Raw genomic sequence first — 25118 nt, 5'->3', positions numbered from 1 at the left:
AAGCTCTATATGACTCCAGCATGTTTGCATTAAAGCGACCAAACTACATTTCTTCCCGACGTCGTTTATTAAAACAGCAAAATATAAATGAGTGAGAGCGAATCACAAACATTCTGCTTCAGACGTCGTTTGAACATCTGAAGGTTTACAAACGACTGAAGCAACATTTCTACACTTTTACTGAGGAATGTAAAATAATAATGTGAAATAAACTCTCTAAAACACATTCACTAGTAAAGATATATAATCAATAATATACGTGTAGCTCCTCCCACCATCACATATCCATTGAAGGAAAACTCTACAGGACATAATTCTCCATCATCAGTGATGTTCTCCCTCAGTTGGGAACACAACGCTTTGTGTTCAGAGGAACGTTCTCTTCTCAACGCTTAGTTTTTACTGTTAGCTTTGCTTCCTGTCGTCAAACACAGAAGTTCTTCGTCTCTACTTTCCTGTAACTCAACAATTCTTCTGAGTTTGTTTCTCATAAATGTCTGACTTTATCTCAGAGAACATCTGTTTGTTATTTCTAGATTTCTGACTTAAATCTCTTTCCTTGTGCTTTCCTCTCACACGCGTACACATGGAATGTGATCACACACACAACAAGAACAAAGCTCAAATGATGATTTAACATTTAAACCAGCGATTCAGTGAAGCGGCAACTTCTCAGCATCCAACGTTCACACCACACCTTCTAGTTATATTGAAGATATTATCCTCATCCTCATCATCATAATCATCATCATCATCATCATCATCATCACCATGAAAACCATCACCATCATCATCACCATGAAAACCATCACCATCATCATCATCATCATCATCACCATGAAAACCATCACCATCATCATCATCATCATCACCATGAAAACCCATCACCATCATCATCATCATCATCACCATGAAAACCATCATCATCATCATCATCATCATCATGAAAACCATCACCATCACCATCATCATCATCATCATCATCTTCATCCTCATCATCATCATCTTCATCATCATCACCATGAAAACCATCACCATCACCATCACCATCATCATCATCATCATCATCATCATCATCATCATCATCATCATCATCATCATCATCATCATCATCTTCATCATCAGGACAACATAGTCACATGTTCCTCAAAGACTCAGAAGTAAATGAAGTGCGTCATCATCACCGTCAACATCTTCTATTTCTGTTCTACAGTCACAGAGACCTTCACTGGTAAAACCTTCAGTGGGTGAATAAGAGTATTCATGTACGGAAACATCCTCTCAGTGAAAGTGTGTGTGAAGGTGTGTATGTGTGTGTTGGTTTCAGGATCAGAGAACGACAGCTTTCCTCTGTTACAGTCCAGATTCACTCTGATGCTCTGGAACTTCTTCTGCACGTTGAGAACAGTGAGTTGATCTGATGATGGAGAGATAGCTCTGTATTTACCTCCATTGAACCATATTCTCCATAATCCAGACCGTATGTCTCCCTTCCTCTGGACAGACTCTGCTAACACACCCAGAATCCAGTATGCATTGTCTCCAACCTGGACGTCCCAGATGTGAGTCCCTGAGTTAAATCCCTCAGAACCCAGAACAGAGCAGTCACCATCAATCCTCTCTGGATTATCAGGAAGCTTCTGTCTCTCTTCTCCTCGTCTCACACTGGTCAGATCTTCAGACAGGATGAGGAGTGGACCAGCAGTGTTTGGGTCCAGAACCACAGGAGTGTAGGAGACCATGTCCTTCATCTTGTTCCAGATGTTGAAGGCCAGGTTGCCCAGGTGTTTGGCCTCGTCTATCAGAGCTCCTGAGAGCAGCTGTGGATCCTCCAGCAGGGGGCGCTGCTGGACTCTTTCCACTGCAGCCTTGTAGTTGTTCAGGAATGAGACGTCTTCAGCTCTCAGCTCGTCCTCTGTGGCTCTGACTGTGTCTGAAAGAGCTGCTATCTCTCTGCTCAGAGCCTCCATCTTCTCCTTCATCACCTGGCTCTTCTGCTCCTCTTCCTCCCTCAGTGCAGCCATCCTGGCCTCCTCTTCCTCCTCTAGAAACTGGTGAAGCTTCTTAAACTGCTCCTTAATCTGCCTCTCTGTGTGTCGGGCCTGGACCTTCATGTGTTCTGCTGTTTGATCAAACTTCACTTTAACTCGTTTAAAAACCTTTAACTTCTCCTTTAAGGGCTCCAGAGCTTCCTGAAGGTTCTTCTTGTGTTGTGGAGCAGCTTCATCGATGGGTCTGAATCTGTGGTCGCTGTGTTTCTCTGAATCTCTGCAGACGACACACACCGGCTGCTGATGGTCCAGACAGAAGAGTTTGAGTTTCTCAGAGTGCAGACTGCAGAGAGGCTCTGAAGCTCTCTGATCTCTCTCCTGTAAGAAAGTCTCACACAGGTTCTTTAGAGCCAAGTTAGGAGGTATTCCTCCCTTTGAATGTCTTCTCTTACAAACCGGACACTCTCGTGTTGGTTTTTCTGTCCACCAGCTCTGCAGACACGCGTTACAGAAGCTGTGGCTACACGACAGGAGGACGGGATCTCTAAAGACCTCGTGACAGACCGGACAGCAGAGATCTTCTTCTAATCTGGAAGCCATTTAGTCTCTGAGTGAAGCTGAACTCACAGCAGGCAGACGGCTCAGCCACTTCCTGAAAGTTACTCCGAGTCTTTGTTCTTGTGAATCTTCTGTTCAGTTTGTGGATTCAGCAGCTGGTTGAAGTGGTCGTATTCCCAGTACTCCCAGTATTCCCTCCTGTAGATGTCCTTCTCTTAGAGGAAGTGGTGTTCATGGTCTGAAGGTGAATCTTATCGTCCGTCTCTCTCAGTGTGTGTGTGTGTGTGTGTGTGTGTGTGTGTGTGTCACAACATGTTTCCTGGTTTGTCTCAGGTGAGTCAGGTGAGGGGGCGGAGCTTCACCACTACAGTTTGACAGTTTGAGTTTCATTCCAAACAGATTAATAACTTTTTAAACAAACACAAACGTGTTGTCTTACGCAGACAACGTGTGAAAGTGAAACAGCAGGAAGTAAACAAAGAAAAAGAAGAATCTCAGTCGTGTAAACCCATAAATAAAACAACATGAGTGTGAACGTGTGAATGAATGTGTGTAGATTAATGTCCACCAGGTTGAAAAGTTATGACTCAGCAGTTTATAATGATGTTGTTCTTCTTTCCTTCAATAATAGTTATTCTAACAGAAGCAGATGTTTTAGTTACTTGTGAAATAGTTTGAATGAAATGATTCAAACTGAGTCACATGACAGAATAATGATGAACTAGTTTCATTATTGATCAGTAAATATAGATTGAAGAGGTTTAAACTGTGATGAGTTCAGCTGATGGTCCAACAGTAACTCTAGACTAACCTTCTGTTTCTATTGTGAAGTCTGAAGAAGAGCTTTGATAAAGTTAAGTCCAGCTTGTTCTACGCTGCTTTTATTGTGAAAGTCTTGACACAGAAACAGGAAGCTGTTCATGTTTAAATCTCAGCTTCCTGTTTCTTTTACCTGCTGATTTCTTCTCTTCGTATTCAGCTGTTGATCAGAGGATCTTTGTCTCTTTCTGTTGAACCGTTGAACAGAGTTTATTTCTCCATCTACTAAACTAAATCACATCTATTAGTGAAGTTCTCCCGTTGCCTCCCTTCCCTCCAGCGGGTCCAGCAACACGTCCTGGGTCTCCAGCAGCGTGGCGTCGGTGTTGACTCCCAGAGAGGAGAAGCTCTGCTCCTGGAGGAGGAGGAGGAGGAGACGCTGTTGCTGCTGCCGGGAGCTGAGCTCTCCTCCTCCCTCCGGAGCTCCGGATCTGGGTCTGTCCACGGTGGACCGGTCTCTGCTGGAGAGAGGCTCTTTCTTTGAGTTTATTTGCCGTCGTACTGTTAGAAAATCATGGTTTCGGTGATCGACGCTTCCCCCTTTTGAAGTAGGACGGGCACGCGCAATTATCCTGATGACTGACGTCTGGTTCGAGTTAACGAGATTGTTTGAGCGGATCAGCCTTTGAGGAACCTGATAGCCTGACTTCAATCATCGGGTTAATTTAAGCTGCTAATAGGACATTTGATCGACTTAGTTGAACCACGTACGAGGAACGGGGCCCTGGAAAGCAGCAGCGAGGACTCGTCGGTCGCATTCTGCAAACTCACCACTAGATGTCACCAAATCCTCCACACTGGCCCTTTAAATGAAGTCATTTAAAACAGAATCACAAAACTTACTTCTGATTCTATTTTCTAAAACATGAAAACATAATTGTTTTTGTTGGTGATTCACGTTCAGCATCAAACAGTCGACTCAGAAGACTTTCATTAAAAATATCTCGTCATTTTTATTAACTTTGAAGTCGTACACAAACAGTTGGTAGCAAATATACATATATACAACTTCCTTTAGAACCAACACGAGGAAAGTGAAACCGTACAACAGACAGCCGAGTCCTTTGGCACTTAATATTCAGGTTCAGAGGGAAGTTAAGAGGAAAACACAACATGGAGAGAACCGGGAGAACCTGGAGAACCTTTATCTGCATTCTGGAGTCTTTGACGAGTCGACACGTGATTATCTGTTTCATGTTTTAACCCAAAAAACTACAAATCACTGATATTTGACACGTGTCAAAGTGAAGCTAACAGACCATTTTAGATCATTTCTCTCGTTCGTGGTGTATTCAGGGTCGCTCAGACATCCCAAACTTCAGTTGTGTGACCGGATTAGACTCAAATCTCACAGCATCTTTGAATGTTTCTAACATTCCTGAACAAACACAAACCTTCTGTCATCTATCAGTCATTCAAGGCTACGGAAGCCCTGAGAGGAAACACACATGAGATGAAAAGGTCTGATCTGAAACGATTTTACTCCATAACTAACAACAAACACTCCATGTTTGTTGTTGTAATACTGATTTCAGCCACAAGAGAAAGAAAGAAAGTCCTCATAGAACTTGAAGTGGTGGACTTCTGCCTCTTGTGGCCACAATGCGTATTACAACAACAAAGAACAAGAGAAACAACTGTTCCGTCAGTCGCTGCTGATGGCTGATGATATGTTTCATGTCTCTGAGCTCATCATCATGTTTAAGCTCTATATGACTCCAGCATGTTTGCATTAAAGCGACCAAACTACATTTCTTCCCGACGTCGTTTATTAAAACAGCAAAATATAAATGAGTGAGAGCGAATCACAAACATTCTGCTTCAGACGTCGTTTGAACATTTGAAGGTTTACAAACGACTGAAGCAACATTTCTACACTTTGACTGAGGAATGTACAATAATAATGTGAAATAAACTCTCTAAAACACATTCACTAGTAAAGATATATCATCAATAATATACGTGTAGCTCCTCCCACCATCACATATCCATTGAAGGAAAACTCTACAGGACATAATTCTCCATCATCAGTGATGTTCTCCCTCAGTTGGGAACACAACGCTTTGTGTTCAGAGGAACGTTCTCTTCTCAACGCTTAGTTTTTACTGTTAGCTTTGCTTCCTGTCGTCAAACACAGAAGTTCTTCGTCTCTACTTTCCTGTAACTCAACAATTCTTCTGAGTTTGTTTCTCATAAATGTCTGACTTTATCTCAGAGAACATCTGTTTGTTATTTCTAGATTTCTGACTTAAATCTCTTTCCTTGTGCTTTCCTCTCACACGCGTACACATGGAATGTGATCACACACACAACAAGAACAAAGCTCAAATGATGATTTAACATTTAAACCAGCAATTCAGTGAAGCGGCAACTTCTCAGCATCCAACGTTCACACCACACCTTCTAGTTATAGTGGAGATATTATCCTCATCATCATCATCATCATCATCATCATCATCATCATCATCATCATCATCAGGACAACATAGTCACATGTTCCTCAAAGACTCAGAAGTAAATGAAGTGCGTCATCATCACCGTCAACATCTTCTATTTCTGTTCTACAGTCACAGAGACCTTCACTGGTAAAACCTTCAGATGGAGATTCACAGTTCTCATGTACGGAAACATCCTCTCAGTGAAAGTGTGTGTGAAGGTGTGTATGTGTGTGTTGGTTTCAGGATCAGAGAACGACAGCTTTCCTCTGTTACAGTCCAGATTCACTCTGATGCTCTGGAACTTCTTCTGCACTTTGAGAACAGTGAGTTGACCTGATGATGGAGAGGAAGCTATGTATTCATCTCCATAGAACCATATTGTCCATAATCCAGACCGTATGTATCTCTTCCTCTGGACAGACTCTGCTAACACACCCAGTTCCCAGCATGTACTGTCTCCAACCTGGACGTCCCAGATGTGAGTCCCTGAGTTAAATCCCTCAGAACCCAGAACAGAGCAGTGACCATCAATCCTCTCTGGATTATCAGGAAGCTTCTGTATCTCTCTTCCTCGTCTCACACTGGTCAGATCTTCAGACAGGATGAGGCTTGGATGAGCAGTGTTTGGGTTCAGAACCACAGGAGTGTAGGAGAACATGTCCTTCATCTTGTTCCAGATGTTGAAGGCCAGGTTGCCCAGGTGTTTGGCCTCGTCTATCAGAGCTCCTGAGAGCAGCTGTGGATCCTCCAGCAGGGGGCGCTGCTGGACTCTTTCCACTGCAGCCTTGTAGTTGTTCAGGAATGAGACGTCTTCAGCTCTCAGCTCGTCCTCTGTGGCTCTGACTGTGTCTGAAAGAGCTGCTATCTCTCTGCTCAGAGCCTCCATCTTCTCCTTCATCATCTGACTCTTCTGCTCCTCTTCCTCCCTCAGTGCAGCCATCCTGGCCTCCTCTTCCTCCTCTAGAAACTGGTGAAGCTTCTTAAACTGCTCCTGAATCTGCCTCTCTGTGCGTCGGGCCTGGACCTTCATGTGTTCTGCTGTTTGATCAAACTCCACTTTAACTTCTTCATAAACCTTTAACTTCTCCTTTAAGGGCTCCAGAGCTTCCTGAAGGATCTTCTTGTGTTGTGGAGCAGCTTCATCGATGGGTCTGAATCTGTGGTCGCTGTGTTTCTCTGAATCTCTGCAGACGAGACACACCGGCTGCTGATGGTCCAGACAGAAGAGTTTGAGTTTCTCAGAGTGCAGACTGCAGAGAGGCTCTGAAGCTCTCTGATCTCTCTCCTGTAAGAAAGTCTCACACAGGTTCTTTAAAGCCAAGTTAGGAGGTACGATTTCCTTTGAAGATCTTCTCTGACAAACCGGACACTCTCGTGTTGGTTTTTCTGTCCACCAGCTCTGCAGACACGCGTTACAGAAGCTGTGGCTACACGACAGGATGACGGGATCTCTGAAGACCTCATGACAGACCGGACAGCAGAGATCTTCTTCTAATCTGGAAGCCATTTAGTCTCTGAGTGAAGCTGAACTCACAGCAGGCAGACGGCTCAGCCACTTCCTGAAAGTTACTCCGAGTCTTTGTTCTTGTGAATCTTCTGTTCAGTTTGTGGATTCAGCAGCTGGTTGAAGTGGTCGTATTCCCAGTACTCCCAGTATTCCCTCCTGTAGATGTCCTTCTCTTAGAGGAAGTGGTGTTCATGGTCTGAAGGTGAATCTTATCGTCCGTCTCTCTCAGTGTGTGTGTGTGTGTGTGTGTGTGTCACAACATGTTTCCTGGTTTGTCTCAGGTGAGTCAGGTGAGGGGGCGGAGCTTCACCACTACAGTTTGACAGTTTGAGTTTCATTCCAAACAGATTAATAACTTTTTAAACAAACACAAACGTGTTGTCTTACGCAGACAACGTGTGGAAGTGAAACAGCAGGAAGTAAACAAAGAAAAAGAAGAATCTCAGTCGTGTAAACCCATAAATAAAACAACATGAGTGTGAACGTGTGAATGAATGTGTGTAGATTAATGTCCACCAGGTTGAAAAGTTATGACTCAGCAGTTTATAATGATGTTGTTCTTCTTTCCTTCAATAATAGTTATTCTAACAGAAGCAGATGTTTTAGTTACTTGTGAAACAGTTTGAATGAAATGATTCAAACTGAGTCACATGACAGAATAATGATGAACTAGTTTCATTATTGATCAGTAAATATAGATTGAAGAGGTTTAAACTGTGATGAGTTCAGCTGATGGTCCAACAGTAACTCTAGACTAACCTTCTGTTTCTATTGTGAAGTCTGAAGAAGAGCTTTGATAAAGTTAAGTCCAGCTTGTTCTACGCTGCTTTTATTGTGAAACTCTTGACACAGAAACAGGAAGCTGTTCATGTTTAAATCTCAGCTTCCTGTTTCTTTTACCTGCTGATTTCTTCTCTTCGTATTCAGCTGTTGATCAGAGGATCTTTGTCTCTTTCTGTTGAACCGTTGAACAGAGTTTATTTCTCCATCTACTAAACTAAATCACATCTATTAGTGAAGAGACTTTCTACAAAATAAAAGCATCATTCAGACATGTAGAGTCGTCCTCTAATGCTGTGTTCACACCAAACACAAAGCACATTTCAGAAAACCTGTTAGAAAAATTCACTCGAGCTGTTGTAACAATCATGAAACAGACATTTATTCTTTGCAAAGAAGGAGACAGAGTTGATTCACACACAGTAAACATGGATCAAGGCTGCTCGGAGGTCTGTCTCTGAGCCTCGGACATTTATACCAAGTAAACATCGTGTCACAAGCAACATACGTCACAGAAGCATAACACACACAAACTGCCTTCATTCAGCATATTCTAAGTATCTGGACACTTTAACAATTCGTTCTAGTACAAAGGTCACTTTTATAATCAGAAGACACCATGAAGTATTGACGCCGCCTACAACTTTATGAATCATTACCAGCAGTGCTGAGTGTTCCTGTGGAGACTAAACAGCTGTAGCGCTTAATGTCAGAGGACGTTCACACAACAAGGACACATAAGGACACCAAGCTTTGTAAGCACACTTATCATTCCTCATTTAGATTTTTGCTTGAACATAACCCACCTGTTTATACTATCGTTTAACTTCTAATAAAATCTAAATGAATCAATGAATCAACGTCCAACCGCCTTCTATAACATTTGAATAAATGTCCAAACATAAACAAGACATAAACAAGACATCAATGTGTATTTTTGAATGTAGTGTAAAAATGTTTAAAGCATAAACAAAACATAAAAAGCAATAACATTGAATGTATCAAGATTACATGTATTTTAATGTTCTATGAATTATACTAAGAATAACATATTGAATATAAAGAATGTTCTAACAAACATTCTGTGTACTGTCTTAATCAGCTACAGGTTTTACTGCAATCATCATTTCGTCTCTTCTCTCGATTGTCGACATACGAATTGTCATTAATTTACAGTTCAGTGTAAACATTTACGTTGAGTCGTCACTTCCCAGCTCCTCACCGTCCTGCTAGGAAATCTGTAAGTACACTAGAGTATGTTTAGTCACGTTCACATCAATTCATCGCTGCATTAATCTCCCCAAACTTGGTATGAAAGTTCAATCCAGATGAACCAAACATTTTTGTAGACTCCTCCCTCTTTCCACCAGCAACACCTCCTGAGCTCTCTACCATAGTGTTGCTCACCAAAACAGCACTGATTAAAACCCTGCATCTCCCCTCGGGACCCCAACGTCATCCATGTACTCAGACTGACTGAAACTGCCAGATGGGCTGACCTTTATGGTCGTGGTCTGTCTCTAGGAGGTTACGCAGGAGCCATCCATGGGTAACGCATAGAATAACATCACCAACTTGTGCCAATGCACGAGCCGCTCCACTGCTTAGCTTACCTCAACAGAACCACCAGGTGTCAGCTCTGGGCATCGTTCGTATTTGTCACAACCCGGCTCTTAGGCCATGACAAATATGGACAAGACACAAGGGATGGTGGTAAAGTAACGTATTTATTGTAAACTAAATAAGAAAGTAATTACCTTCGTGAAGTATGTCAGTCAGTATATCAGTAATGTGAGCGTGGTTGCATGTGTGATGAAGTGTGGGGTGTATGCCAGAGAAAGACCAGGCAGAGCAACACTGGATCAGGGCTTCTATGCTCCAGGACCAGGTGCTCTGCATCAGCCAATCAGCCACCATGTTCCAGGCTGGGTCGTCACAGTGTCCATCAGTTGTCTGTGAGATGTTTACATATTATGCACCGTATCAAGGTCCTCACAGGAACTCATTCTGAAAACAAATATAGTTTGCTGCATCGGGTGAGAAACAGTGTGGTATCTTGTTAGCAGGTGGCAACAGATAGTTCAGAGTGACCCAACTGTTGCTGCTAGGCAGTCTGAGGAGAAGTAAAACAATTGTACGGCACATTTGAACCCTGCCGGATCATTTTCTGGTTGCCAGCGTGTAATGTTGGTGTGGTTGTATTCTGTATTTATTAATTGTCAATTTAATCTGCCTAAATTCCCACCATAAATTAAAAAATCGCTAAAGCAAAGCACAACATAGTTACGTTTATCCCACATAGCCCCGGCTGTCTACATTTACCAATTTCCGTGATGTTCGTTCCACCACTGAGCTCTTCTGTTTCTTACAGACGCCACTAAATCCCTCTGAGCGTGTTGGTGTGTTCACTGGTCAGACAAGCGGCCCCGGAGACTTTCTCTTCCCTGCTCCTCCAGACTCACTCAGAGGAAGCAGGCGTCTCCAGATTAAGAGTCATCAGTGGACGATTGATTCACTTTGTTCTGCTCTCTGCTCTGCAGACAGCTGTTGGTCATTTAACGTTCCCCCCCCACCTCGGTGCTGTTCAAGTTCTCATGACCTTGAGCGTGGACTGTTATGAGTCCTCCTGAGTGGGAGAAGACGTCATTTCTTTTCTTTTTAACATTTTCCTTTTTAATATATTCCGCTGTATTTTCTCCCATATGTGGTTTAGTCTCGTTAAGATATGTTTTCTTAATTTTAATGTAATTGTACCATTTGTTCTTTCAATCAACCCTGCTGACTGTGGGTGATAAGAGCAATGACATTTCATGTTTATTCCAAATACCTCAGCCTAATGTTTTATCACCTTGTTTACAAAATGTGTATCATATTCACAGTAATTTGTTTCTGGTATTTCAAAACGTAGTATTATGTCTTTAGTCAAAGCTTTTGCTTCCGTAACAGCATCTCGATGCATTTAGAGTATCTGTCAATTATTATCAAACAATATCTTTCCCTTCATATTGGTTTAGTTCAATGAAATCCATGCAAATGTGTTGAAATGGATTATATTTTGCACATATAATGCTAGAAATGTTTTCTTAGTAATTTGTAAAGCCCCTGCTCATCATAGATAACATCCCACCTGTTGAGCCATGGTTACCCATCATGGCTCAACAGAGCCGTATATCTATAGAAGGTCTGAGGTCATATTAGTTTCCCTCGGGTTATTCCCAGAACCTTTCGTTGTTTATTTATTTATTTTTTTTCAGTTTTGTTTTATCCAATAAGTTTTCATTGCTGTGGAGCATGTGTTTGCATGTCTTCCTCATCAGCTTTGCTGTTTCCTGTTGGAACGGGTCAGCACCTGTTTTGTGTGCTATGCACTTATAAACCGAATTGTACTGCATCTCATGATTGTAATATCAATTCTCTCTGTATAATAGGTTTGTTAGTTGATGTCTTTGATTCTTTGTGCTGAAGAATGTGATGTTTAGAGATTCAGATTTTAAACCTTATTATTTGTCACTACTGCATATCCCGTTGCATTTGTACCATCTCAATCATTTTGACCCGAGTCATCAACAAACAGTCACATCTGCATCTTTAAATGGAATGTAAACCCCTCTGCAGTCTACTGTTTGTGTAAAAGTCATAATTTGGCAATCCCACCTGATGAACTTGTTAACATCTTTTTAAATCTTTAAAGCTTCGTCTGCTTCAAGAGTCCAGCACAACTCGTCATGTGCTCCCATAGTTTCATCATGAATCAATTTTGATAAAGATTTTGCTAATTCAGCATAATTAGGAACCCAATTTCTACAGAAATTAGTCATTTCTAAGAATGACATCATTTGTCTTTTTGTTTGCTTTGTGAACGGCTTCTTTTCTTTTGTCGATCGGCCATTCTTTGATAAATCAAAACCCAAATATTTCACTTTTTCTTTCCAGAGCTGGAGTTTGTTTCTGCGTACTTTATGACCTTGTTCCCAGAGAAACGTTAGCAGTGCCAGAGTCTCCTCTTTGCATTGTTGTTGAGTCTTAGAGCACATCACAATGTCATCTACATAAAGAAAGATTCTTCCCCTGGTGGGTCGATTTGAACTTTTTTAGTTGCATTAATTGTTTTCAAAACCTCTTCCTCAGCAGAGGAGAGGGTGAACATGTAACATCCTCTTTTGTTTATTTTTTTATTTTTCCATATCGTTCTTTTTTTTTTTACCAACCCTGTGTGTAATTTCTACATCAGATTGAGACTGAATAAACCTCTCCACAGGAAAACCACATTCATTCACTCATTCGTTTGGATGTTGGCAGCTCACTTTCCCACTTTTTCCTTCCATGAACGTGACATTGTGTTCATCAGGTGGAGTAACCCTGGCTCCTCGCCCCCACATCCTGCTAAATCTCTCTCTCTTATATCGGGCTAACGCGTTGTTCTTTCTCTGAACACAGTCGTCACCGTGAGTTTCTAGTTTCGTTTTTTGGCACAATCTGAATAAAAGCCGTTGCTCTAGACTCAGTCTGAGCCTCTCACTGGACTCTATCGTCTCTTTGGTCAACGGACTCCAGCGCTTAACGTCTATCCCCAAGATCTTCAACCTCCAAGGCAGACGCCAAACGCTCACCCCTGTTTTCCAGCGTAGGTCAAAGGACTCCAATGCTGAGCGTACCTCCCTCTAAGGTCTGCAACATGCAACACTAAACACTCATCCTTACACCAGTCCTCCTCCTCTAGATAACATTCATCTCTCAGGTCAAAGGGCCTCAGTCCTTCACGTCTACACTGTCCAACACTCATGTCAACGTGACAAACACTGACCCCTCATTCCAGTGACCCAACCGTGATGCCCAGGGAAACGCTAGGATACGAGGTTAACCAACATCCACAACAAACCCACCAAACACAATAAAAAACCCCAAAGTGAACAACAACAGACATGTTTGCTTTTCAGTCTCACAATATGGTCTTCCTGGATCAATTTCACTCATACGATTAATTTTTTGATATAGTTCTAATATTTCTATCTATTATTCTTTACCGTCAGTCTGTGCATCAGTGTGTGTGTGTGTGTGTGTTTTTACATGACCTGACTCGTCTGCTGAATTCGGAGTCCTGACGGCCTCCTCCTCCTCCGATGTCCTCCTCTCCGCTCCTCTCTCCTTGAAGAACAACCAGGCTCCGCTCCGTAAGACTCCCGTCCATCCGCTCTCTCTCCACGTTCCCCACGGCCCCGTCCACACCTGCCTCCGCGTCTTTGATTGTCTCGGAAACACACATCAGAACAAACAGGTTCAGATGTTTCAAACAGCATCATCATAGTCAAATATCATATTTTGTTTCCCTTTTTTCTTTTGATGGTTTCGCTGCAGCGCTGTTGCTGTGTGTACAGCGTATATACTACTGGTGGGTGTTGCTCACCGTATCCTGTTGCTCTGGTGTGTGCTGGCCTGTACAGCGGTCCGTTGGAGTCCTCGCTCATGAGTTGTTTCAGCGCAGACACACTTTCAGCTGAATTGTCTGCGCTGGAGTGGCAGGAGAAGAGCGGAGTGGAGGTTTTGGAGGATCAGGAGCCTGTGGAGCCTGTTGTGAGACGGCTGAAGGAGAAGCAGAGGGAAGGAGGTGGAGGAGGTCGTCCTCTGCACCCCCCCCTCACTAAAATGTACGCTTGGATACAAATCAGGAGAATTAGTCACGTTATGTTCACATTTGTTGTCATTGTCTTGTTTTTCCTGTCGTCTTTAAAGTATCATCTTTACTCTCTTTTTTAGAATCTTCACTGTGTTTGCTCACGGTCGACCACATTGTTTCTTTTAGTTTATTTATTATCTACATTTTATTTTGAAAGAGATTCAAGTCTTTCTTTTAGCTTAATACAAAGGAGTATAATCTTCCTTTCATTGTTTTTTTTGTTTTTTAGGTTTCTATCTAAACCTCTTTCTAGTTCCCAGAACTAAAATGTTATTTTCATCTACATTTAGTTTATTGGTTATTATTATGTTTAAGCTCTATATGACTCCAGCATGTTTGCATTAAAGCGACCAAACTACATTTCTTCCCGACGTCGTTTATTAAAACAGCAAAATATAAATGAGTGAGAGCGAATCACAGACATTCTGCTTCAGACGTCGTTTGAACATTTGAAGGTTTACAAACGACTGAAGCAACATTTCTACACTTTTACTGAGGAATGTACAATAATAATGTGAAATAAACTCTCTAAAACACATTCACTAGTAAAGATATATAATCAATAATATACGTGTAGCTCCTCCCACCATCACATATCCATTGAAGGAAAACTCTACAGGACATAATTCTCCATCATCAGTGATGTTCTCCCTCAGTTAGGAACACAACGCTTTGTGTTCAGAGGAACGTTCTCTTCTCAACGCTTAGTTTTTACTGTTAGCTTTGCTTCCTGTCGTCAAACACAGAAGTTCTTCGTCTCTACTTTCCTGTAACTCAACAATTCTTCTGAGTTTGTTTCTCATAAATGTCTGACTTTATCTCAGAGAACATCTGTTTGTTATTTCTAGATTTCTGACTTAAATCTCTTTCCTTGTGCTTTCCTCTTACACGCGTACACATGGAATGTGATCACACACACACAACAAGAACAAAGCTCAAATGATGATTTAACATTTAAACCAGCGATTCAGTGAAGCGGCAACTTCTCAGCATCCAACGTTCACACCACACCTTCTAGTTATAGTGAAGATATCATCCTCATCATCATCATCATAATCATCATCATCTTCATCTTCATCATCATCACCATGAAAACCATCACCATCATCATCACCATGAAAACCATCACCATCATCATCATCATCATCATCACCATGAAAACCATCACCATCATCATCATCATCATCACCATGAAAACCCATCACCATCATCATCATCATCATCATCACCATGAAAACCATCATCATCATCATCATCATCATCATCATCATCTTCATCATCAGGACAACATAGTCACATGTTCCTCAAAGACTCAGAAGTAAATGAAGTGCGTCATCATCACCGTCAACATCTTCTATTTCTGTTCTACAGTCACAGAGACCTTCACTGGTAAAACCTTCAGTTGTTGATCCAGAGTATTCATGTACGGAAACATCCTCTCAGTGAAAGTGTGTGTGAAGGTGTGTATGTGTGTGTTGGTTTCAGGATCAGAGAACGACAGCTTTCCTCTGTTACAGTCCAGATTCACTCTGATGCTCTGGAACTTCTTCTGGACTTTGAGATCAGTGAATTCACCTGATGATGGAGAGAAAGCTCTGTATTCACCTCCAAAGAACGATATTCTCCATAATCCAGACCATATGTCTCTCTTCCTCTGAACAGACTCTGGTAACACACCCAGTTCCCAGTATGTACTGTCTCCAACCTGGACGTCCCAGATGTGAGTCCCTGAGTTAAATCCCTCAGAACCCAGAATACACCAGTCATCATAAATCCTCTCTGGATTATCAGGAAGCTGCTGTATCTCTTCTCCTAGACTCACACTGGTCAGATCTTCAGACAGGATGAGTCTTGAACCAGCAGTGTTTGGGTCCAGAACCACAGGAGTGTAGGAGACCATGTCCTTCATCTTGTTCCAGATGTTGAAGGCCAGGTTGCCCAGGTGTTTGGCCTCGTCTATCAGAGCTCCTGAGAGCAGCTGTGGATCCTCCAGCAGGGGGCGCTGCTGGACTCTTTCCACTGCAGCCTTGTAGTTGTTCAGGAATGAGACGTCTTCAGCTCTCAGCTCGTCCTCTGTGGCTCTGACTGTGTCTGAAAGAGCTGCTATCTCTCTGCTCAGAGCCTCCATCTTCTCCTTCATCATCTGACTCTTCTGCTCCTCTTCCTCCCTCAGTGCAGCCATCCTGGCCTCCTCTTCCTCCTCTAGAAACTGGTGAAGCTTCTTAAACTGCTCCTGAATCTGCCTCTCTGTGCGTCGGGCCTGGACCTTCATGTGTTCTGCTGTTTGATCAAACTCCACTTTAACTTCTTCATAAACATTTAACTTCTCCTTTAAGGGCTCCAGAGCTTCCTGAAGGTTCTTCTTGTGTTGTGGAGCAGCTTCATCGATGGGTCTGAATCTGTGGTCGCTGTGTTTCTCTGAATCTCTGCAGATGTGACACACCGGCTGCTGATGGTCCAGACAGAAGAGTTTGAGTTTCTCAGAGTGCAGACTGCAGAGAGGCTCTGAAGCTCTCTGATCTCTCTCCTGTAAGAAAGTCTCACACAGGTTCTTTAGAGCCAAGTTAGGAGGTTCGTGTTCCTTTGAAGATCTGCTCTGACAAACCGGACACTCTCGTGTTGGTTTTTCTGTCCACCAGCTCTGCAGACACGCGTTACAGAAGCTGTGGCTACACAACAGGAGGACGGGATCTCTAAAGACCTCATGACAGACCGGACAGCAGAGATCTTCTTCTAATCTGGAAGCCATTTAGTCTCTGAGTGAAGCTGAACTCACAGCAGGCAGACGGCTCAGCCACTTCCTGAAAGTTACTCCGAGTCTTTGTTCTTGTGAATCTTCTGTTCAGTTTGTGGATTCAGCAGCTGGTTGAAGTGGTCGTATTCCCAGTACTCCCAGTATTCCCTCCTGTAGATGTCCTTCTCTTAGAGGAAGTGGTGTTCATGGTCTGAAGGTGAATCTTATCGTCCGTCTCTCTCAGTGTGTGTGTGTGTGTGTGTGTGTGTGTGTCACAACATGTTTCCTGGTTTGTCTCGGGTGAGTCAGATGAGGGGGCGGAGCTTCACCACTACAGGTTGAGTTTCATTCCAAACAGATTAATAACTTTTTAAACAAACACAAACGTGTTGTCTTACGCAGACAACGTGTGGAAGTGAAACAGCAGGAAGTAAACAAAGAAAAAGAAGAATCTCAGTCGTGTAAACCCATAAATAAAACAACATGAGTGTGAACGTGTGAATGAATGTGTGTAGATTAATGTCCACCAGGTTGAAAAGTTATGACTCAGCAGTTTATAATGATGTTGTTCTTCTTTCCTTCAATAATAGTTATTCTAACAGAAGCAGATGTTTTAGTTACTTGTGAAATAGTTTGAATGAAATGATTCAAACTGAGTCACATGACAGAATAATGATGAACTAGTTTCATTATTGATCAGTAAATATAGATTGAAGAGGTTTAAACTGTGATGAGTTCAGCTGATGGTCCAACAGTAACTCTAGACTAACCTTCTGTTTCTATTGTGAAGTCTGAAGAAGAGCTTTGATAAAGTTAAGTCCAGCTTGTTCTACGCTGCTTTTATTGTGAAACTCTTGACACAGAAACAGGAAGCTGTTCATGTTTAAATCTCAGCTTCCTGTTTCTTTTACCTGCTGATTTCTTCTCTTCGTATTCAGCTGTTGATCAGAGGATCTTTGTCTCTTTCTGTTGAACCGTTGAACAGAGTTTATTTCTCCATCTACTAAACTAAATCACATCTATTAGTGAAGAGACTTTCTACAAAATAAAAGCATCATTCAGACATGTAGAGTCGTCCTCTAATGCTGTGTTCACACCAAACACAAAGCACATTTTAGAAAACCTGTTAGAAAAATTCACTCGAGCTGTTGTAACAATCATTAAACAGACATTTATTCTTTGCAAAGAAGGAGACAGAGTTGATTCACACACAGTAAACATGGATCAAGGCTGCTCGGAGGTCTGTCTCTGAGCCTCGGACATTTATACCAAGTAAACATCGTGTCACAAGCAACATACGTCACAGAAGCATAACACACACAAACTGCCTTCATTCAGCATATTCTAAGTATCTGGACACTTTAACAATTCGTTCTAGTACAAAGGTCACTTTTATAATCAGAAGACGCCATGAAGTATTGACGCCGTCTACAACTTTATGAATCATTACAAGCAGTGCTGAGTGTTCCTGTGGAGACTAAACAGCTGTAGCGCTTAATGTCAGAGGACGTTTACACAACAAGGACACATAAGGACACCAAGCTTTGTAAGCACACTTATCATTCCTCATTTAGATTTGTGCTCGAACATAACCCACCTGTTTATACTATCGTATAACTTCTAATAAAATCAAAATGAATCAATGAATCAACGTCCAACCGCCTTCTATAACATTTGAATAAATGTCCAAACATAAACAAGACATAAACAAGACATCAATGTGTATTTTTGAATGTAGTGTAAAAATGTTTAAAGCATGAACAAAACATAAAAAACAATAACATTGAACGTATCAAGATTACATGTATTTTAATGTTATATGAATTATACTAATAACAACATATTGAATATAAAGAATGTTCTAACAAACATTCTGTGTACTGTCTTAATCAGCTACAGGTTTTACTGCAATCATCATTTCGTCTCTTCTCTCGATTTTCGACATACGAATCGTCATTAATTTACAGTTCAGTGTAAACATTTACGCTGAGTCGTCGCTTCCCAGCTCCTCACCGTCCTGCTAGGAAATCTGTAAGTACACTAGAGTATGTTTAGTCATGTTAACATCAATTCATCGCTGCATTAATCTCCCCAAACTTGGTATGAAAGTTCAATCCAGATGAACCAAACATTTTTGTAGACTCCTCCCTCTTTCCAGCAGCAACACCTCCTGAGCTCTCTACCATAGTGTTGCTCACCAAAACAGCACTGATTAAAACCCCGCATCTCCCCGAGGGACCCCAACGTCATCCATGTACTCAGACTGACTGAGACTGCCAGATGGGCTGACCTTTATGGTCTTAGTAACGACCTTGTCTTTCCCTCTGTGTCTGTGAGAGCGATTAGTTCTGCAGCTTTGTGCTGAAGAATGTGATGTTTAGACATTCAGATTTTAAACCTTATTATTTGTCACTACTGCATATCCCGTTGCATTTGTACCATCTAAATCATTTTGACCCGAGTCATCAACAAACAGTCACATCTGCATCTTTAAATGGAATGTAAACCCCTCTGCAGTCTACTGTTTGTGTAAAAGTCATAATTTGGCAATCCCACCTGATGAACTTGTTAACATCTCTTTTAATATCTTTAAAGCTTCGTCTGCTTCAAGAGTCCAGCACAACTCGTCATGTGCTCCCATAGTTTAATCATGAATCAATTTTGATAAAGGTTTTGCTAATTCAGCATAATTAGGAACCCAATTTCTACAGAAATTAGTCATTTCTAAGAATGACATCATTTGTCTTTTTGTTTGCTTTGTGAACGGCTTCTTTTCTTTTGTCGATCGGCCATTCTTTGATAAATCATAACCCAAATATTTCACTTTTTCTTTCCAGAGCTGGAGTTTGTTTCTGCGTACTTTATGACCTTGTTCCCAGAGAAACGTTAGCAGTGCCAGAGTCTCCTCTTTGCATTGTTGTTGAGTCTTAGAGCACATCACAATGTCATCTACATAAAGAAAGATTCTTCCCCCGGTGGGTCGATTTTCACTTTTTTAGTTGCATTAATTGTTTTCAAAACCTCTTCCTCAGCAGAGGAGAGGGTGAACATGTAACATCTTCTTTTGTTTATTTTTTTATTTTTCCATATCATTCTTTTGTTTTTACCAACCCTGTGTGTAATTTCTACATCAGATTGAGACTGAATAAACCTCTCCACAGGAAAACCACATTCATTCACTCATTCGTTTGGATGTTGGCAGCTCACTTTCCCACTTTTTCCTTCCATGAACGTGACATTGTGTTCATCAGGTGGAGTAACCCTGGCTCCTCGCCCCCACATCCTGCTAAATCTCTCTCTCTTATATCGGGCTAACACGTTGTTCTTTCTCTGAACACAGTCGTCACCGTGAGTTTCTAGATTCGTTTTTTGGCACAATCTGAATAAAAGCCGTTGCTCTAGACCCAGTCTGAGCCTCTCACTGGACTCTATCGTCTCTTTGGTCAACGGACTCCAGCGCTTAACGTCTATCCCCAAGATCTTCAACCTCCAAGGCAGACGCCAAACGCTCACCCCTGTTTTCCAGCGTAGGTCAAAGGACTCCAATGCTGAGTGTACCTCCCTCTAAGGTCTGCAACATGCAACACTAAACACTCATCCTTACACCAGTCCTCCTCCTCTAGATAACATTCATCTCTCAGGTCAAAGGGCCTCAGTCCTTCACGTCTACACTGTCCAACACTCATGTCAACGTGACAAACACTGACCCCTCATTCCAGTGACCCAACCGTGATGCCCAGGGAAACGCTAGGATACGAGGTTAACCAACATCCACAACAAACCCACCAAACACAATAAAAAACCCCAAAGTGAACAATAACAGACATGTTTGCTTTTCAGTCTCACAATATGGTCTTCCTGGATCAATTTCACTCATACGATTAATTTTTTGATATAGTTCTAATATTTCTATCTATTATTCTTTACCGTCAGTCTGTGCATCAGTGTGTGTGTGTGTGTGTGTTGTTACATGACCTGACTCGTCTGCTGAATTAGGAGTCCTGACGGCCTCCTCCTCCTCCGATGTCCTCCTCTCCGCTCCTCTCTCCTTGAAGAACAACCAGGCTCCGCTCCGTAAGACTCCCGTCCATCCGCTCTCTCTCCACGTTCCCCACGGCCCCGTCCACACCTGCCTCCGCGTCTTTGATTGTCTCGGAAACACACATCAGAACAAACAGGTTCAGATGTTTCAAACAGCATCATCATAGTCAAATATCATATTTTGTTTCCCTTTTTTCTTTTGATGGTTTCGCTGCAGCGCTGTTGCTGTGTGTACAGCGTATATACTACTGGTGGGTGTTGCTCACCGTATCCTGTTGCTCTGGTGTGTGCTGGCCTGTACAGCGGTCCGTTGGAGTCCTCGCTCATGAGTTGTTTCAGCGCAGACACACTTTCAGCTGAATTGTCTGCGCTGGAGTGGCAGGAGAAGAGCGGAGTGGAGGTTTTGGAGGATCAGGAGCCTGTGGAGCCTGTTGTGAGACGGCTGAAGGAGAAGCAGAGGGAAGGAGGTGGAGGAGGTCGTCCTCTGCACCCCCCCTCACTAAAATGTACGCTTGGATACAAATCAGGAGAATTAGTCACGTTATTTTCACATTTGTTGTCATTGTCTTGTTTTTCCTGTCGTCTTTAAAGTATCATCTTTACTCTCTTTTTTAGAATCTTCACTGTGTTTGCTCACGGTCGACCACATTGTTTCTTTTAGTTTATTTATTATCTACATTTTATTTTGAAAGAGATTCAAGTCTTTCTTTTAGCTTAATACAAAGGAGTATAATCTTTCTTTCATTGTTTTTTTTGTTTTTTTTGTTTTTTAGGTTTCTATCTAAACCTCTTTCTAGTTCCCAGAACTAAAATGTTATTTTCATCTACATTTAGTTTATTGGTTATTATTATGTTTAAGCTCTATATGACTCCAGCATGTTTGCATTAAAGCGACCAAACTACATTTCTTCCCGACGTCGTTTATTAAAACAGCAAAATATAAATGAGTGAGAGCGAATCACAAACATTCTGCTTCAGACGTCGTTTGAACATTTGAAGGTTTACAAACGACTGAAGCAACATTTCTACACTTTTACTGAGGAATGTACAATAATAATGTGAAATAAACTCTCTAAAACACATTCACTAGTAAAGATATATCATCAATAATATACGTGTAGCTCCTCCCACCATCACATATCCATTGAAGGAAAACTCTACAGGACATAATTCTCCATCATCAGTGATGTTCTCCCTCAGTTGGGAACACAACGCTTTGTGTTCAGAGGAACGTTCTCTTCTCAACGCTTAGTTTTTACTGTTAGCTTTGCTTCCTGTCGTCAAACACAGAAGTTCTTCGTCTCTACTTTCCTGTAACTCAACAATTCTTCTGAGTTTGTTTCTCATAAATGTCTGACTTTATCTCAGAGAACATCTGTTTGTTATTTCTAGATTTATGACTTAAATCTCTTTCCTTGTGCTTTCCTCTGACACGCGTACACATGGAATGTGATCACACACAACAAGAACAAAGCTCAAATGATGATTTAACATTTAAACCAGCAATTCAGTGAAGCGGCAACTTCTCAGCATCCAACGTTCACACCACACCTTCTAGTTATAGTGGAGATATTATCCTCATCATCATCATCATCATCATCATCATCATCATCATCATCATCATCATCATCAGGACAACATAGTCACATGTTCCTCAAAGACTCAGAAGTAAATGAAGTGCGTCATCATCACCGTCAACATCTTCTATTTCTGTTCTACAGTCACAGAGACCTTCACTGGTAAAACCTTCAGATGGAGATCCATAGTACTCATGAATGGAAACATCCTCTCAGTGAAAGTGTGTGTGAAGGTGTGTATGTGTGTGTTGGTTTCAGGATCAGAGAACGACAGCTTTCCTCTGTTACAGTCCAGATTCACTCTGATGCTCTGGAACTTCTTCTGGACTTTGAGAACAGTGAGTTGATCTGATGATGGAGAGTAAGCTCTGTATTCACCTCCAAAGAACTCTATTGTCCATAATCCAGACCGTATGACTCTCGTCCTCTGAACAGACTCTGCTATCACACCCAGTTCCCAGTATGTACTGTCTCCAACCTGGACGTCCCAGATGTGAGTCCCTGAGTTAAATCCCTCAGAACCCAGAACAGACCAGTCACCATAAATCCTCTCTGGATTATAAGGAAGCTGCTGTCTCTCTTCTCCTCCTCTCACACTGGTCAGATCTTCAGACAGGATGAGTGCTGGATTAGCAGTGTTTGGGTCCAGAACCACAGGAGTGTAGGAGACCATGTCCTTCATCTTGTTCCAGATGTTGAAGGCCAGGTTGCCCAGGTGTTTGGCCTGGTCTATCAGAGCTCCTGAGAGCAGCTGTGGATCCTCCAGCAGGGGGCGCTGCTGGACTCTTTCCACTGCAGCCTTGTAGTTGTTCAGGAATGAGACGTCTTCAGCTCTCAGCTCGTCCTCTGTGGCTCTGACTGTGTCTGAAAGAGCTGCTATCTCTCTGCTCAGAGCCTCCATCTTCTCCTTCATCATCTGACTCTTCTGCTCCTCTTCCTCCCTCAGTGCAGCCATCCTGGCCTCCTCTTCCTCCTCTAGAAACTGGTGAAGCTTCTTAAACTGCTCCTGAATCTGCCTCTCTGTGCGTCGGGCCTGGACCTTCATGTGTTCTGCTGTTTGATCAAACTCCACTTTAACTCGTTTAAAAACATTTAACTTCTTCTTTAAGGGCTCCAGAGCTTCCTGAAGGTTCTTCTTGTGTTGTGGAGCAGCTTCATCGATGGGTCTGAATCTGTGGTCGCTGTGTTTCTCTGAATCTCTGCAGACGAGACACACCGGCTGCTGATGGTCCAGACAGAAGAGTTTGAGTTTCTCAGAGTGCAGACTGCAGAGAGGCTCTGAAGCTCTCTGATCTCTCTCCTGTAAGAAAGTCTCACACAGGTTCTTTAGAGCCAAGTTAGGAGGTATTCTTCCCTTTGAAGATCTTCTCTTACAAACCGGACACTCTCGTGTTGGTTTTTCTGTCCACCAGCTCTGCAGACACGCGTTACAGAAGCTGTGGCTACACGACAGGAGGACGGGATCTCTAAAGACCTCATGACAGACCGGACAGCAGAGATCTTCTTCTAATCTGGAAGCCATTTAGTCTCTGAGTGAAGCTGAACTCACAGCAGGCAGACGGCTCAGCCACTTCCTGAAAGTTACTCCGAGTCTTTGTTCTTGTGAATCTTCTGTTCAGTTTGTGGATTCAGCAGCTGGTTGAAGTGGTCGTATTCCCAGTACTCCCAGTATTCCCTCCTGTAGATGTCCTTCTCTTAGAGGAAGTGGTGTTCATGGTCTGAAGGTGAATCTTATCGTCCGTCTCTCTCAGTGTGTGTGTGTGTGTGTGTGTGTGTGTGTGTGTCACAACATGTTTCCTGGTTTGTCTCGGGTGAGTCAGATGAGGGGGCGGAGCTTCACCACTACAGTTTGACAGGTTGAGTTTCATTCCAAACAGATTAATAACTTTTTAAACAAACACAAACGTGTTGTCTTACGCAGACAACGTGTGGAAGTGAAACAGCAGGAAGTAAACAAAGAAAAAGAAGAATCTCAGTCGTGTAAACCCATAAATAAAACAACATGAGTGTGAACGTGTGAATGAATGTGTGTAGATTAATGTCCACCAGGTTGAAAAGTTATGACTCAGCAGTTTATAATGATGTTGTTCTTCTTTCCTTCAATAATAGTTATTCTAACAGAAGCAGATGTTTTAGTTACTTGTGAAACAGTTTGAATGAAATGATTCAAACTGAGTCACATGACAGAATAATGATGAACTAGTTTCATTATTGATCAGTAAATATAGATTGAAGAGGTTTAAACTGTGATGAGTTCAGCTGATGGTCCAACAGTAACTCTAGACTAACCTTCTGTTTCTATTGTGAAGTCTGAAGAAGAGCTTTGATAAAGTTAAGTCCAGCTTGTTCTACGCTGCTTTTATTGTGAAACTTGACACAGAAACAGGAAGCTGTTCATGTTTAAATCTCAGCTTCCTGTTTCTTTTACCTGCTGATTTCTTCTCTTCGTATTCAGCTGTTGATCAGAGGATCTTTGTCTCTTTCTGTTGAACCGTTGAACAGAGTTTATTTCTCCATCTACTAAACTAAATCACATCTATTAGTGAAGTTCTCCCGTTGCCTCCCTTCCCTCCAGAGGGTCCAGCAACACGTCCTGGGTCTCCAGCAGCATGGTGTCGGTGTTGACTCCCAGAGACGAGAAGCTCTGCTCCTGGAGGAGGAGGAGGAGGAGACGCTGTTGCTGCTGCCGGGAGCTGAGCTCTCCTCCTCCCTCCGGAGCTCCGGATCTGGGTCTCTCCACGGTGGACCGGTCTCTGATGGAGAGAGGCTCTTTCTTTGAGTTTATTTGCCGTCGTACTGTTAAAAAATCATGGTTTCAGTGATCGACGCTTCCTCCTTTTGAAGTAGGACGGGCACGCGCAATTATCCTGATGACTGACGTTTGGTTCTAATTAACGAGATTGTTTGAGCGGATCAGCCTTTGAGGAACCTGATAGCCTGACTTCAATCATCGGGTTCATTTAAGCTGCTAATAGGACATTTGATCAACTTAGTTGAAC

At 42.3% G+C, this 25118-nt stretch overlaps 2 protein-coding genes across 2 annotated transcripts; both read right to left on the bottom strand.

The window, feature by feature from the left end:
• Positions 1 to 1196: 1196 nt before the first annotated feature.
• Positions 1197 to 7550, bottom strand: LOC306698945 (uncharacterized protein; the record flags this gene model as incomplete). Its single annotated transcript, XM_079163446.1, has 2 exons — positions 5922 to 7550; positions 1197 to 2591 (listed from the first exon to the last, which is right to left on the bottom strand). The coding sequence occupies exons 1-2, from the start codon at positions 7311 to 7313 to the stop codon at positions 1197 to 1199; spliced, it is 2787 nt and encodes a 928-aa protein (XP_079019572.1). The 5' UTR covers positions 7314 to 7550.
• Positions 7551 to 14138: 6588 nt separating this feature from the next.
• LOC306698944 (uncharacterized protein) lies at positions 14139 to 23886 on the bottom strand. The gene is made up of 2 exons (XM_079163445.1): positions 22259 to 23886; positions 14139 to 16516 (listed from the first exon to the last, which is right to left on the bottom strand). Exons 1-2 carry the CDS (start codon positions 23639 to 23641, stop codon positions 15122 to 15124), a joined length of 2778 nt encoding a protein of 925 aa, XP_079019571.1. The 5' UTR covers positions 23642 to 23886; the 3' UTR covers positions 14139 to 15121.
• Between the last annotated feature and the right edge of the window lie 1232 nt (positions 23887 to 25118).

This window comes from Pholis gunnellus (assembly GCF_910591455.1).
Source record: "Pholis gunnellus genome assembly, chromosome: 7".
Lineage (NCBI taxonomy): Eukaryota > Metazoa > Chordata > Actinopteri > Perciformes > Pholidae > Pholis > Pholis gunnellus.
Note: the sequence above shows the minus strand (reverse complement) of the source record. Positions and strands in the feature narration are given on the sequence as shown.

Excerpts from the sequence above, each read along its gene's own strand:
- LOC306698944 (XM_079163445.1), bottom strand. The coding sequence starts at position 23,641 with ATGGCTTCCAGATTAGAAGAAGATCTCTGCTGTCCGGTCTGTCATGAG. Across the intron at positions 16,517-22,258 it reads TGAAGGTCTCTGTGACTGTA|ATGGCTTCCAGATTAGAAGA; the intron begins GAACAGAAATAG and ends CTCAGAGACTAA.